Source organism: Tinamus guttatus, unplaced genomic scaffold (assembly GCF_059628265.1).
Source record: "Tinamus guttatus ecotype Peru unplaced genomic scaffold, ASM5962826v1 Tinamus_guttatus_pri_ptg000079l, whole genome shotgun sequence".
Lineage (NCBI taxonomy): Eukaryota > Metazoa > Chordata > Aves > Tinamiformes > Tinamidae > Tinamus > Tinamus guttatus.
This window is the reverse complement of record NW_028288613.1, coordinates 3,075,491-3,090,005: the sequence shown is the minus strand read 5'-3', so window position 1 is coordinate 3,090,005 and position 14,515 is coordinate 3,075,491. Positions and strand designations below refer to the sequence as shown.

The window sequence follows — 14,515 nt, the reverse complement described above, 5'->3', positions numbered from 1 at the left end:
GAGAATAGAGAAATTTCCCCCTTAACATTTGTAAATATGTTTGTGAATCTGCTGGAGAGCCATACTGCAGACAATCCCTGAAAGGAGGTTACCAGGAGCAAGCATTCCCATTTCTGGGAATTTGGTCTAATTACAGCTTCCACATAGCCCAAAATTCTCCCATGGGTTTTGGGCTTCTTCTCAATTCAGCCTCTGAAATGATTTTTAGTTAGACACCTACATCTTCTGTGAAGAGGGGGGAAAAAAAAAAGGTGCACGTGCAATTAATTCATTAGTTGATGTATCCCATCTTACTTGCTATCAGGATGCACACTACTACCGCCCTGCACATTACATTGATGCAGTTAAGGACAAGATGTCATAGGGATTTTAAAATGCATAATTCTTGGCAATTGAATGCTTCAGAGTGTGTAGGACCCAGCAGAAAACACCATGAAATAAAAGCTCTCCCTGGCCAGCAATGGACCCTGCTTTAGGCCCCTTATTGGTTTTCTCAGAAAATGTGAGAGTAGGATGAATACATGTTATATATCTGTATTTCCATCAGCAAAATAGAGGAGACAAATGGATTTGTTACACTAAACATTGTAAGAGGCCTGCTATTTGAATCTCATTCATTCATTCTTACCTGGAATACGAAACTCTTCTTTTATGAGAACTGTGGTTAGGAAAGTTCATTCAAATTGAATGCATAAATTAGGCCAGAAATATTTATGCAAATACAATTCTGTTAAAGCCATTTACCTTTGCCTTTGTTTCAGAAAAACTTTCAGAAAAACAGAAAAAAAATAGTGCAAGCTAAGACTGCATTGATGATTATGCTGATAAAAAGACAGAATTTTAGGTTGAATTTGATTAAAAATTTTAATGACTAAATGACATTGATAGTTTGAAAGAATGGATGATTAACATATACTGAGAGTGAGATTATAAGTGTAACTGCAGGAGACTGATGCTAATTTTTTGTTGCAGCACCTTAGAGAAGGTTAATCTTCACAGCCCAGCAGAGTGCAAGATTTCTCCTTCATACTAATGCTCTTCCACTCTTTTTTGCTGGGATAAAAGGAACTGATCAGCAAGATGCTTTACATTCTCTCAAGGAAAATGTGGTATAGCTGTTGTGACGTGTGCTGACTGAAGGTGAAAGTCTCATCTCAATCGGCTTCTCTTTGGAATGGGAAAAAAATGTAAATATCCACACACAAAAATAGAATTTAAAAAAATAAAAACTCCTTTAAACACTGTATTTGTGGGACTAAATTTACATATTATGTCCTCTTCCATAAAAAAGCGTCATCAAAAAGAACTTGTGCCAGTTTTGTATTAAAAGGCCTATAGAAATCTCTTAAAATCGCCTTTGTTGTTGGTAGCATAGGTCCCAGACTTCGGTCTTCAGGTCGTCGAGTGTTTGATGCAGGGCTCTTGGTAATCAGGGCTTCTTGTTTCTCACTTAGAGGTCCTGGGATAAAATAGAATGTTATCTTAGTATATTTTCAAAAAAAGGCCTATGCTAAAAAAGATAAATGACTAAATAAATACATCTGCCAAGAGAAAACAAATGGAATCGTGTGATAACAGGGGTGATGTTTCAGAATATTGAATACAAGCTTCAGTTTGTAAAATAAATCACAGTTAAAAATATAGAAATAATATGTCTTCCTTTCATATTAATCATCTCTACAACAAACAGCATGAATCATTTCTGAAGGAAAATATTTGTTTTCAGAAATCAACTATGACATTCAATATGACTTTATGCCTTTTGGAGTCGCAATTATTTTATGGCATGAGCTGCCTATCACCTGCTACAGTGAAACTCCACAAGTGTCACTCATGGATCCCGGAAGCACATTTTGGGGAGGTGAAAATACAGGGTATTGCTCTGCATCTGTGCAAGTCCACAGCAAACATGCTCTGGTTGCCTTCAGAAGCAGGACCTCATTCCGTATAGTAAAATATATGCCTCCCATATAAGTGGCTTTGATTTTTTTTTTTTTTTTAAATAGCATCTTATTAGACTTTCTAACACCAATCTTTCTCTCATAAACCTTCTATGAGAATTTAGGAAATTTAATTTTGCTCAAAAAAAGATTAATGCATCTTTCAAAAATAGACCCACATGCTTCTGCTTTCTCTTCTAATAAAAGCACTAACTGTCTAGAAAAGGGATAATATGACTTTTTGCTCTTCGCCCAAAGCAGCCAGATGCCACCTACCTAGATCCAGAAACTGGAACACCATGTGCATGGTGTATTTCACATTTGAGGCATGATCCTCCAAGCGAAGAACTAATATCTGGTCCTTGTCAAAAACAGTTAGCCAGTCCAGAAGATACACAACATAAAGACCAACCTGCAACCTCACCTGCAAGCAACACACACAAAGGAAAATTAATTTACTTGCAACTAAATTAGCAATCCAATGATCTTACAGGATAGGAAGGAAACAATCCTACTTTTTAAATATAGAGCAAATAAAGAAGATGGAAGAAAACCTTTCCTTCTGCCTCTCTCTCTCAATGTTCTTGACTGGAGGAGCTTCTGGCATTAACTTCTCCCCAGAGAAAAGCATTCTGCCTGAATCCTTTACAGCTTTAAGAAATAAAATATGATTCAATGGCAAACTGACCAGATTTGATCCTCCAAGTCAATCTCTTCCATATTATTCAGCAAAAGGCATTTTTCCCTCCCCCTCAAGCAAACCTTGTAATCCATTCTACCCTAGAATGTGAGTTCAGAAAAACTGAGCTTGTAATACTTCCCCATATCCTCTGTCAGGATTTTCTGTCATTCTTTCTTTCTTTCCTCTCCATTTCCTGACATGCACAAGTTTAAAGAAAAGGTTTTATCTAGTTGTTGGTAGCCTTTTCTTGCAAAAGAATATGTAATTTATGCTGATTTGGAGGCAATTTTGTACCACAAAAATCCTTGCCAGAGCTACTTTTTGGAGAGGTCTGCAAAAAGCTTACACATTCAACTGTAATCTTCACTAAATGTGCTCTCCATACAGGCGCACAATAGAAAGAATGCATTATTACTGTTGGCATTCATCAGGGAACAGACTGAGGAGACAGCTGAGCCAGTGCATCAGCTTTTACATGCTTGCATATATATATATATGTATATATATGTATGTGCATGTATCATCCGCTTTGCAGATGAAAGGAGAAATTTCTATTTCTTGGTGCTTATTTGCACTGTGTTTGTTGCACCTACAAGCTCGACCCCGTGTATCACACCATACATTAAGTGTCACAGGGCCATACGCACGGGCATGGCGTTGTTGAGCGTGTTGTTGTAGACACAGGCTCGCAGTGAGTAATCCAGCAGGCAATTTTCAAACAGCTGCAGCGATTCTGCCACTTTTTCATGAAAATCTTCTGCGGATTTATTAGCACTTGCAAAGTACAGATAATCGGAGTACAATCTGCAGATGAAACGTGTAAGGAAGTGAGAGAAGATCTATTTACATGACAATACAAATAAGTCACATTAATTGAGAAGAGCAGTATGTATACATGCAGTATTACCCCACTAACAGTCTGTTCCCTCCGTGACAGATTTTCTCTTCATTTTTATGAGTTTTGGCTTAGAGCAACATCCACTCCTGGGAGTTGCTAGACATCAATCCCTCTTTTAAGCTCAGTATCCCTTGAGATGAGGGCCCTAGTCATGGTGAGCCAACACCAATCTCCCAAGGGCAAACTTTTCAAAAACATATTGCCAAATACATATTTTGCATTATCTATGAAGAGCAGAGCTTGTTTGGGCTGACGCTGGGACCCCATTGTATTAGGGGCTCCCCGCTGCCATGGAAAGAAATAGTTCTCATCCCAAAAGCTTATTATCTAAATCTAAAACAGAAGAACGTAGAAGAGGGGTGACAAAGATATAGTGATTTAAGAGGTTACCAAACTGGCCATCCTCCAAAGCTGGAAGAGGGACCCAATTCCCTGGCTTTTCAGAAAGCTCCATACCCTATCCCATATTGTTTCTATAGCATGTTTTAGTTAAAGCTCTCAGATTACAGTTTTCCATGACTGTTCTAGGTCTTTTTTAAGCTCAAAGCTGTAACTAGGTGAACAGTTCACACAGACTTCAGTACGAGGTTGCATTGTGCTACAGCCCAGTGCCATGTTCCACAGATTTCCAGAAATCCTGCCTGTCTCACCCTCTTTCAAAGCGCATAAATATCTAAGAGATGACTGATAAAAATCAATTAAGGTCTCATTTTATTGCTGCAATAACCTCTCAGGTTGCACCCACTCCTTTTTTTCATTTTTTAAAGTCCTTTCAATATTTTATTAAACCAAAAAGTCTGGGCCCTACATTTCCAAGGGTACATTAAAATTCATCATTTAATTTAGAAAGTTTAGGCCCTAATCCAGCAAAGCACTTAAGCATGGGAATAGCCCTGCTGCACTCATTCCTTATGGTAGTGTTTTGCAAGAACAGGACACCAATTCCCAAATGACATAAAGGAACACTCTGTGTTCATTTAAAAAAAAAAGAAAAAAAAAAAAAAAAAAGGAAGAAAAGGCCCATGTTTGTGGTAGGATGTTTTTGATTCTGTTTTTACGCATAAAAAAATAAAATAGAAGATCATAGAAAACTATAACAGATGAGAAGGCAGTACCCAAGGAGAAGCAACCTGAGGCAGGGGGTTGTGTGTCTCTGTTCTTCCACCTGTCTTAAAAGTAGTTGTAGCAGCAATAAAGTCTATTTATTATTTCTAATCATCCATTAAAGTAAACTCATAATTTCAAGACTCGATGACATAGAAAAGCAATGTCCTTGAAGGCAAGTTCTCACTCCACGGGACAGCCGAGATTTCCTCTATTGCTTTCCATCTGCTTTTAATTTTGGGGACATCTGCATGGATATAAAACCACTGCTGATTAGGACTTCAGCTGCTCCTGCTACCTGAAGCCGTTATCCTTGATCATAATCCATTACAATAGAATAACTGCACCACGGCAGCCGTGTCACCAAGCAAAGGGACAGGGAGAGGCCAGCTGGGAGCAGAAACTTGCTTTTTGACCCCTGCCTTACAGCTGGCAAAGAGCAATACCCACATTGTGGCAGGCAGTTAAAGCAACCAGAGATTTGTCAGGAATTTGCAGGAGGAAGCCACTTCAGCCAGTTCTCTTGCATAAAATTCCCATCTGCTCCCTCCTGCGGTCAGGACAGACTGCTAGAACTTGGGAAATGCATCTCCTGATCCAGGAGTTGCTCACAATAAATGTCCCTATGGAGCAAACAGGGAAGCTACAGACAGGCAGACGGGACCCATTGTACTCTCTTGACACAACCCATGGACTACAATTTAAAATATCCCAATTTAAAACCTCAAGGCACGCAGAACAAAAACCCCCGAGATCTCACGTTACCAACCAGGCAACTCTGTCAAATATTGCATGGATATTCAGTTCAGAGCAAGAGAACAAAGTAACGATAATAAAAGTAAGAATAAGAAAATTTGCTAACATATTTAGCAGTGTAATCCCTGCTCACCTTTCAACAGGATCTCTCAGCATGATGATAAGTTTGGCATTTGGTTGGAAGGCATGGATAAAATCCTGGATTAAGAATGGAGGCTCTCCATTTGTACTGTTGTCATAAAAGAAAATCCAAGCATTGTTGTCCCACATTGTTGAGGCACTGGCCTCCCCTGGAATTAAAAAAACATCTCTTTAACAAGTCATTTAATTCTTTGCATTGGCATGCATGCATATGCTATATCCAGACTTCACACTGCTGTGGACCACTTAGAAGTGCCACTATTAATTTTATTGTAAAACATAGTTTGCTTGTTCTTATGAATGGCTCTGGATAATGTTCTGCAGAGCTGGAAGACTCTCACTGCCTGCAACTTTTGTGTATGCAGCGATAGTTATGGCAGGTTTTATGTAATTTCACCAAAACTGTTGCTATTCGCTAACCAGAGACCATTGTGCTGGGGGTTAACACATGAAATGCATTTTACTGGGGCTAGAACTGTCTGCCTAGAGTTTCTGGCCTCTCTAGCCCCAAGGCAGAAGGGCCACGCAGCTTTCCAAGACTCTCCTGCTCTTTGCAGGATCCTGGCTACATCCAAGAGTTGTTCTTAATGCTCCTAATCTCACAGAAGCAAGTTTCTAATGAATTATTTATTTGGAGCAATCTCAGTAGGAAACCTATTCCCGTGTTTCACAATCTGCTAACTGGACAGGTTTTCCTCACTCATAGGCTCTGTTTCTTGCTGTAACTTCAAGCCCCTGGCCTTCAAAGCCTTTTATATACAGATTCTTCTTTTCTAGACAAGGAATACAGTTCTTTTGATCTTCCCTCACACTTGGCCTTCCGTCTGCTTGCTAGACCTCCGGTCATATTTGATCCATGCTTTTAGATTCTCTCTAATTAGCTTGCAAATGATGACCAAGCCTGAAGATAGTGCATCTGTAAGCAGATGTTCTCATCTCTATTAAAAAAAAAAAAAAAGTGATGCATTTAGACTGAAGTATTCTTTGCCCTGCAAACCAGTGTCCAGAGAGAAGTCAGTTCAGCTGCAGCCAACCAAAAGGCAAGTCCACAGCACGGTAGCTACCATGGGATCCCACCTACCCACCACAGCAGCCCTGCTGACCAAAGCATGTTAGGTGACCAAGTCTGACTCCCACTCATCCAAAGTCCTCAGCCACATAGACACATGATGGAGTCAAGCTTTTATTCCCAGTTGAAGTTAGATTTCTATCATCCTTCTTGACTTGTGTGGGACTCAAAGTGCTGGTCTAACGTGGCCGGCCTGGTTCAGCCTAGTTCAGACAGGCAGATCTTCTAAGACGACGACTGTCAAGTGTGAGAAAGGCCAAGCAAACTCACTCTGGCCTCATCCGACCACATCTTTAATTTCCTGAAGAGACGAATCCATTCCTATGTGACAGCTTTCCCTTCAGCATTATAATGCAGATTTAATATCTCCAAGGAGAGGGCACCATACTGAACATGAGATAAATTAATCACTGCTACGGGAATTTTTATGTCAAATTACTGCAGCACGACCAAAAACATATTAGTTTTTCTTATGGGTTTGAGGAACATAGGACTTACTAAGTTGCCTGAAGAATCAGTATATGACCTCTTTATTCTGTGACTAATGGACTAAAATCCTGTAGTGCTTTCACAAGACATTTTTTGTGAATATATCATATTAATGACTGCATATAAACAAGTCCTTCTCAGAATGCCTCAAGCTAGATCTGCATGGCTCTTTTTGGCTCATCTAAGCAGCCACTGTTTTGTTTGGGAAAGTATAATAATTACCCACTAAGTAATAATAACCAAAGAAGCTTAATGTTTCAAAACAACATAGCCTGATGAACTAGAGAAATGTTTATAGCTTTAATTAGGTTTTTCTTTCTAATAACCTGACATAAGAAAATGCAGGATTCTAAAGAATCTTCATAAAGCTTACAGATTAATTTTATATTAGATTTCAGTTTGTCTCAGGGCTTTCTGTTTTTTTAAATCAGGGTTATAAAATCTGACTTAATGAGCATAATCATTCAGAACTTTTCTTGTAAAGTTAATAAAAAAAGTGAACATAACCTTAACATTATAAGAAATGAGAAGGAAAAAGCAAATCATGAACTCTAGAAAAAGCTGCAATGGGGAGTAAGCAATCAAAGATGTATTTTGCCAATTAGATTAGCCAATTTAATTAGTATAAGCATTTCACCCAAGAAAGGACAGGATATATTACTGTAAGTATGAGGGAAATATGCAGATGTCCTTGACTGCAACGTTTTGCAAGACCTCATCCTGCAAATTTTGTTCAACATTGCATACTTAATAAAGCAAAGTGATTGATCTAAGTGGGGGCTGAGGAATTAGCACATGAATGTTACTATAGCCGAGTCAGTGCTTTAAGCTACATAATATGATGGGCTAAAAGTTTGCTTGGATCTGATTCGCAGAGCATTCTCTAAGGACTAGCAGCAAAAATCTTGTCTCTATTTTCTGCAGGATAATAACTTGGGCCTATTTCAAAACTCCTTTCAAGAGGGAATGGTCCCTTTTGCCCAGCCAGGATTTTCATGGAAAAAGGATGTGGTTTCCTTGGAAGATTTCAAGGTGGCAGAATAAGCATGGTAAAACTGCGAAAACTCGCTACCCCTCAATTTCCTGTTTTTAGCAAAAAAACAAAAGCAGAAATTGAAAATTCCTGTCAGTGTTTCTCACAGGCAGTGATCTGATTCCAGCAAACAATCAGCAAAGTCACATCTCCATCCCATTACAAGATTTCTACGCGCCCATCTGCAAGCAGCAACAGGACTCCTCATTTATTATGCTTGGGACAAAACACTTGGGACATTGCAGCACTGCAGTCTGAAGCTACAGACTAGGAACCTGCAGCTATAGCCAAACATCTCTCAAATAAATCTCTCTCAAAATGAAATACTATGTTTGAAGAACTCATCAGGGTCTTTTTTTTCCCCTTCTTATTATTGCACACTTAAGTGACAAGGCTAACACTTATGCACTGCTTGGATACAACCATAAAGACTGGCTCAGCTGGACCAGCGCTGCCTACCAATAACAATTCTGCTCGTCTTGCCACTTTCTTTTGCTGCTTGGCTCTGCAGCACCCCCTGAATCTGATGCGCTGCCAAGTCAAACAGATCGAGGTAATCTTCTACCGGGTAGCGATCGTGAAATCCGTCCCTCAGACGAATGATTCCTGAAAAACGGTGGAAAAGGGAGTTAAAAACGGCAGGGCCAGATTAAGAGATGGTGTAAATCAAGACAGCTTTGCTGGTGCCAGTGGCACTAAGCCAGCTAACGTCAGCACAAAATTAGAGCCGTGGAGTGTAACGCTCAGATAAAAGTGCCAATAATGAAGTAGTGGAGATCCAAGATACTATATGATTAAGCCATAAATTCACACTGATAGAAAATAACTTGAAGTCTTCTGCTTTATAGTTCCTGCATGAATAGCCTGCATTTATTTACTTCTAAATTTAGCTTATGGAATTAATATAGAAGACCAGATTCTATTTTCATTTATACCAATATACAGTGGAGTAATATCAGCCGCATTTTAGATTTTACAGACAGAACAAACTCTGATGCCAAATATATCCTTATTACCATGCACTTACTCAAATCAGAAAGCTGGGAAATTCATATGTTTATCTTCAGAAGTATGAAAACAAAACTCCCAGCGCATTTCCAACTTTCCTCCTCTCCATCCTTCCCTGCACTGCAGGGGTTTCAATAGGAGCAGCCTCCTTCCTGCATTTCTCAGCATCTCAAGCCAATTCTGAGCCTTTTTTTTTTTTTTTTAATTCCCATTCCTCCTGCCTCTAGTCCTATCTCATCTTCTGCTCGTCCTTGCATTTTTGCTTCTTACTGTAACACAGAAGGGTTCCTCAAGCAGGGAGAGGTCAAGGACAGCAGGAGGAAGGAAACTAAGGTAGAGCAGAGCTGAAAGTGTGGAGCAGGGATATAGGGCTCCTTCCCTACTCCTCCAAGGCTAATAAGGATCAGATCAGTGTGGGAAAGCTCAGCTCCAGCCCATTCCCTCTGAATAGGAAGGGAAGATGTCACCATAACGACCCTGTATATCCTCATCGGAAATGCACACTACTGTGAAATGCAGAATATCATTAAAGAAAAGCAGACTAGAACATACTGAGTATCAGTTAACCAAAATTTTCAGAAGTATTAGCTTCCAGGGTTTTAAGCTGGACCAATATAGAACGATGCCATAAATTTCATCCCAAATACACAAGAAACTTTAAAGTTTAACAGACACAAGAGCTCTGAACACTTGGGTACGTGGTCACTCACCAAAGCGCTTTCTGGTCCACCAGTGAGGTTCCTTGATGGCCGAGAAGCGAACATCAGGGTGCAACCGGAGCCGGTCATAAAGGTCCGTTGTCCCACACTTGGGTTGGCCAATAATGTAGAAATGGGGAAGGCAACGCAGCCGATAGTGTTTGTCCTTATAGTGATACAAGTGGTTCCAAAATACCTTCCTGAGGTAATCAAAGATGGTGCGAAAGCGCTTGGAGTACAGTGCATACGAGTTTGTTGTGTACGGATCTGTGGTTGTGTTTCCTCGGTACTCTTCATACCAACACGGATTCTTGCTATTTGGAAGGAATTTATTAGGAATTACTGAAAACATCTGCAACAAAGAACAACAATTTCAGTGAAGGCAGCAAAAATGTTATATTTAGTTATATTCTTTATATGCACTTGAAATACTTGGTCTGTTATATATATATGTATCACAGAAACGGATCACAATGAAACAGTACATGGACAGTTTTAACCTTATTTTTTAAATACAAAGTTGACCTAATTTAGAGCTTCTGATGACATGGGAACCAGATCCCATGCAAAGACTTGGCCAAGGAGAGTATATTCATAAAAACCCTTGATTTCAAGGCCAGAAGGGACGTCCATAACCCCTTAGCTCCCTTACAACCCTCAGATTCAATAAGTCCTAGTTCCCAGGGCTATCATCTTCTTAGCATGTTAATAAATACAAATCGACCCCTGCAACTTGTGATTTCAGTAGGGTTTTGGCAGCAACATGCAACCACACTGCTAGTTTTTCTGGGTCTCTGCTGACTTCTCACATGAAGAGTTTTAACCTCTCTCTGAAATCATTAAAGAACAAACCAGAGGCCTGGGAATGACTCCAGATGCACCTCTGGAGCTGGTTAGCTTAGGCAAGCTAGCAATGGTCATCTAGGTGATAAGAATGGGGAACAAGGGAAAAGAAAAATCCCAAGCTAATTCTTCTAGTTTTAGATTTGTTTAAAAAAATCTAAAACTAATTTTCTATTTTATTATCCTACTAGAGAGCTCACTGAACTAACAACGTTAAGGAAAAAACTGAGAAGGAATTCCAAAAAAAACCCAGCAACCCTCTTTCTGGAGTTGATCCAACTTAACTTAATAAAATAAATGAAAACAAAAAGTCTCTGGTTTCGCCCCACCTTGATGGGGACTGCATACTGCAGGTATGTGCCCAAGCTAATACTTTACACTATAAGGGCAGTAAAACCTGGCAGCAACTATCTGCTGAAATCTGTAATGCTAATTTAAGAGACACTGAAGATAAGATTTTAAAAGTAATTATTAGGAGGACTGATTTAGACAATGGATGATATTAATTTCCAGTTTTCCACTCTGAAATGGAAGGTGTGCAATGATCAGGTCTCAGGAAGGCTTTCTAGTAATGGGCTATTAGACAGCTCCTTTCTTATTTATCATTTAAGATGCCTAAAAAATCTGACCAAGTCAGAATGATTTTGAATGGGACAAGGTGAAAACACCATGTGTTTGTACAAGCTGACCTTGTTTCAGGTGTCAAAACCATTTATACATCTATTTTTCCTGTGACTTGGAAGGATAGATCTATAATATCAACTTTTCAGGTGCTATAAATCAACACAGGAATATCAGAAAAGCTGCACGCTTTTTTCTCAGTAAAAGACTGACCCAGAATTCTTGGATAAATAAATATGCAGCAGTGCCAGACAAGCCTTAGTTCGTACTTACATGGGGCTCCTCTTTCCTCAGCTCTTCTAAATCAGGGCGCTGTCTCATTATAAACTCTATCTTTGAGGCAATAGTGTCAATAATTAATTTAATGCTTGGATAATCCTTTACATATGAAACGTTAATTTTGGAAGGCTGGTAATGGTCTTTCATATCACTGAGGCTTTCATTGTCCATTAAGCTCGGATTGCTGGTAAAAGCTCCGTAATGGAACGGCGACGGTAGCAACAGCAGCCCGTGCTTGGCTCCAGTCAGTACGTAGGATGCCATCACTAGAGTCATTATAATCAGTCCAAATATCAAGCTGCATAGTTTCCCCTTCTTCAGGCAGAAAAGTCCGTTCCAGCTTTCACTGTGATCAGTCCTTACTTCCAACACTGCAAACAACTTCATCTGCTTGCTGTCCTGGTACGAAGCAACCTTATTTTCTCCTTTGCAAAGAGGACACTTCTGGTTACTGTGGTTAGGACCACGGCATCTGAAACACTGTCTGTGCAAGTCATTTGGTAATAAATGTATGCAGCAATTAATGCAATGCCTCATATTAATACTGTTAAACTACTGTATTAATGACCCAAGCACAGCCATAAAAATATTTCTGAAGCACACGAGTCATCTTCTGTCAGGCTGAAGTTGCTTAATTGCTTGAGTGCTTCTAGGAACACTCAGCAGTGAGAAAGGTCAGGTTCAAATCAGAAGAGCTAAAAACACTCTGAAAGTGCTATATAACATACAACAAAATTATAATAATAAAAAATAGACATACAATGGACATGGTTTCCAAGAGTTTGGCTCAGCAAGAGGAATGTAATGAAGTAAGAATCAGACACAAAACTGGTTCAAGTTTTTCCCATTGAACAAAATGAGAAAGAATAAAAATCATTATGTATTGTGAAAATATGCAAAAAGTAAAAAGAACTCATTGTCCTCTGATTTATGCTGGAATAGGCAAAAAAGGGGTAGAAGTTCCCAGAAAGTCCTAAAACAAGCAGGTTCCAAATGAGACTGCTGCTTCTTGAAGCGTCATCTTCAGAGTTAGCTTCAAAGGCCTAAAGAAACAAAAACATATATAGAGATATACACAAAGCTATTTTTGTAAACAAAATAGGCTCTGTCAAGCTAGTGCCTGTGGACAATGAAATGGTAACTAAAGTATTTTTTTAGCCAAATAAATTGTGTCATAATTAGCTGCATTAAAAATTTTAAAAAAACTGCTTACTTCACAGGGCATCTAAATCTCCACATTCACTGTTTATTATTTAAATGAAAATATATTTTCCAAGCTACGATAATCAAAATGTGAAATAGAAGACATGTTTGGCAATTCACCCTTAGCAGTTTTAACACAAGCTCCAAAATTTTGCTCTTTTGCCTTCAGTTCTCTCAACGTTTCTTTGGCATTCTGAAGAAGCAGGGTCATGACCCTGAACAATAACTCCTGGTTTGTTCCTCTAGAAGTGTCTTTAAATACCACTTATGTCAGGTCCTGCATTAATCATGATTCTTCTAGCTGCACTTCTATATGAGACACCAAAGTCCTAAGATGAAATTATTTATATTCTAGCTGCTTTTCCCCACCAAACACTATTACACAGTAGAGAACAGCAGTGGGTACAAGCAGGCGATACCCAAGTGGCCAGGGGAAAGACAAGTTGAGAAATGAGAACTTCTTTCTCCAGAAAATTGTAGTTAGTACTCAGAGGACAGAAGGTGAGGCATGCCCTCCTATAGGTGTTAACACTTCTTTTATGTCCAAAAGGGGCATATATGCAAAAAAAGATAATTCTGCCATTATCAAGTGATAAAAGCATTTCCAATGCATATCAATACAGATATTTTTTCTTTCCCTAATAAGTTTATTCTCTAAATCAGCTGAGGCAGATATAAAACATAGCACAATTATTATTGACTATATTTAAACCGAAAGGAAAAAAATCAGTCTATCACTCCTCAAAGAGACCAGTCTTTGGAGCTTCTCTGAGCAAGGGGGTGTGCAATGGTTTTGACAGAAGTCTCAGACTAGAAAGATTAAATCACTCATACATGTAATTTTAAAAAGGTTTTGCTTTCATATACACAAGTTAGCCCAAAAAAATGAATGTCCAAATGAAAAACAGCAGCTGCAGAAAGCCAAGGAGAAAGAGTCCAAGATTTAAACCAGAAAAAAATCTCCAAGAGATACCAACCACATCATGCAGAGAAGACAGATGAAGGGAAGTTCTGAAAACAAGTGAAAAGCTCCATTTTGACAAGACAATGTCCAGGTAGCAATAAAGATTTTGAGCAAAGATTTTTACAGAGGAAGCAAAGGAGAAAGGAGGAGCTTGAAGTGCTGCCAGGGCAGACTCGGGCACAATCCACCCGAGGAAATGAAAACCACAGAGTTGCCCAAAGGAGACTGTACAAAAGGGGAAGGGGAGATGAGGGCCTTGGCAGTCACACAGAGGTAAGAATGGTAATTCGCCAAGTTTTAAGAAGAGCTATCAAAGATACACTAATGGGTATAGAACACCAGAACCAGACCTGCATTAAAAAATGTGCAAGTTTCCCAGTTCTGTGAAATTTATGTCCATTTGTATGTTAATAAAATTGAATGGGATTTTTTGAACTCTTATCAGGTGCAGACACTTCTCAGGAAACTCCAGTATAAATATCACAAACCCAAGGAGAGAAAAAAATATCACTTTAACTACATGTTTGACAGCTGAGAAAAAGGCTTTAATGGGAAGCAGATCCATGAAGAAAGAGAAATATGCTTATCCTACAGTAAAGCTGAGATCTTAATCACACCACTCATGAAACTGGATTTAAAGTCCCACCAGCACCTGTAACTCTGCCAATTTATGCATATGGGCTGCAACAGGCTATTTTATTAGGTGAGCAGTTGGAGGACCTACCACAGGGCAATGTCATATTACTCAGCTAGCAGAATAGAGAAGAGTTTTTTAAGCCACTAGTTG

General features: G+C 39.1%; 1 protein-coding gene across 1 annotated transcript; it reads right to left on the bottom strand.

Annotated features, from left to right (window-relative positions):
• Positions 1-850: 850 nt before the first annotated feature.
• Positions 851-12,579, bottom strand: CHST15 (carbohydrate sulfotransferase 15). Its single transcript, XM_010222338.2, has 7 exons — positions 11,556-12,579; positions 9,831-10,170; positions 8,572-8,718; positions 5,514-5,670; positions 3,270-3,426; positions 2,217-2,364; positions 851-1,459 (listed from the first exon to the last, which is right to left on the bottom strand). The coding sequence occupies exons 1-7, from the start codon at positions 12,096-12,098 to the stop codon at positions 1,269-1,271; spliced, it is 1,683 nt and encodes a 560-aa protein (XP_010220640.2). The 5' UTR covers positions 12,099-12,579; the 3' UTR covers positions 851-1,268.
• Positions 12,580-14,515: the final 1,936 nt, after the last annotated feature.

Coding starts and splice junctions, on each gene's coding strand:
- CHST15 (XM_010222338.2), bottom strand. CDS start 12,098: ATGAGGCATTGCATTAATTGCTGCATACATTTATTACCAAATGACTTG. Junction 5,671..8,571: donor GACGAGCAGAATTGTTATTG/GTAGGCAGCGCT, acceptor TTTTAATTCCAG/GGGAGGCCAGTGCCTCAACA. Junction 3,427..5,513: donor CTGAGAGATCCTGTTGAAAG/GTGAGCAGGGAT, acceptor TTTCATCTGCAG/ATTGTACTCCGATTATCTGT.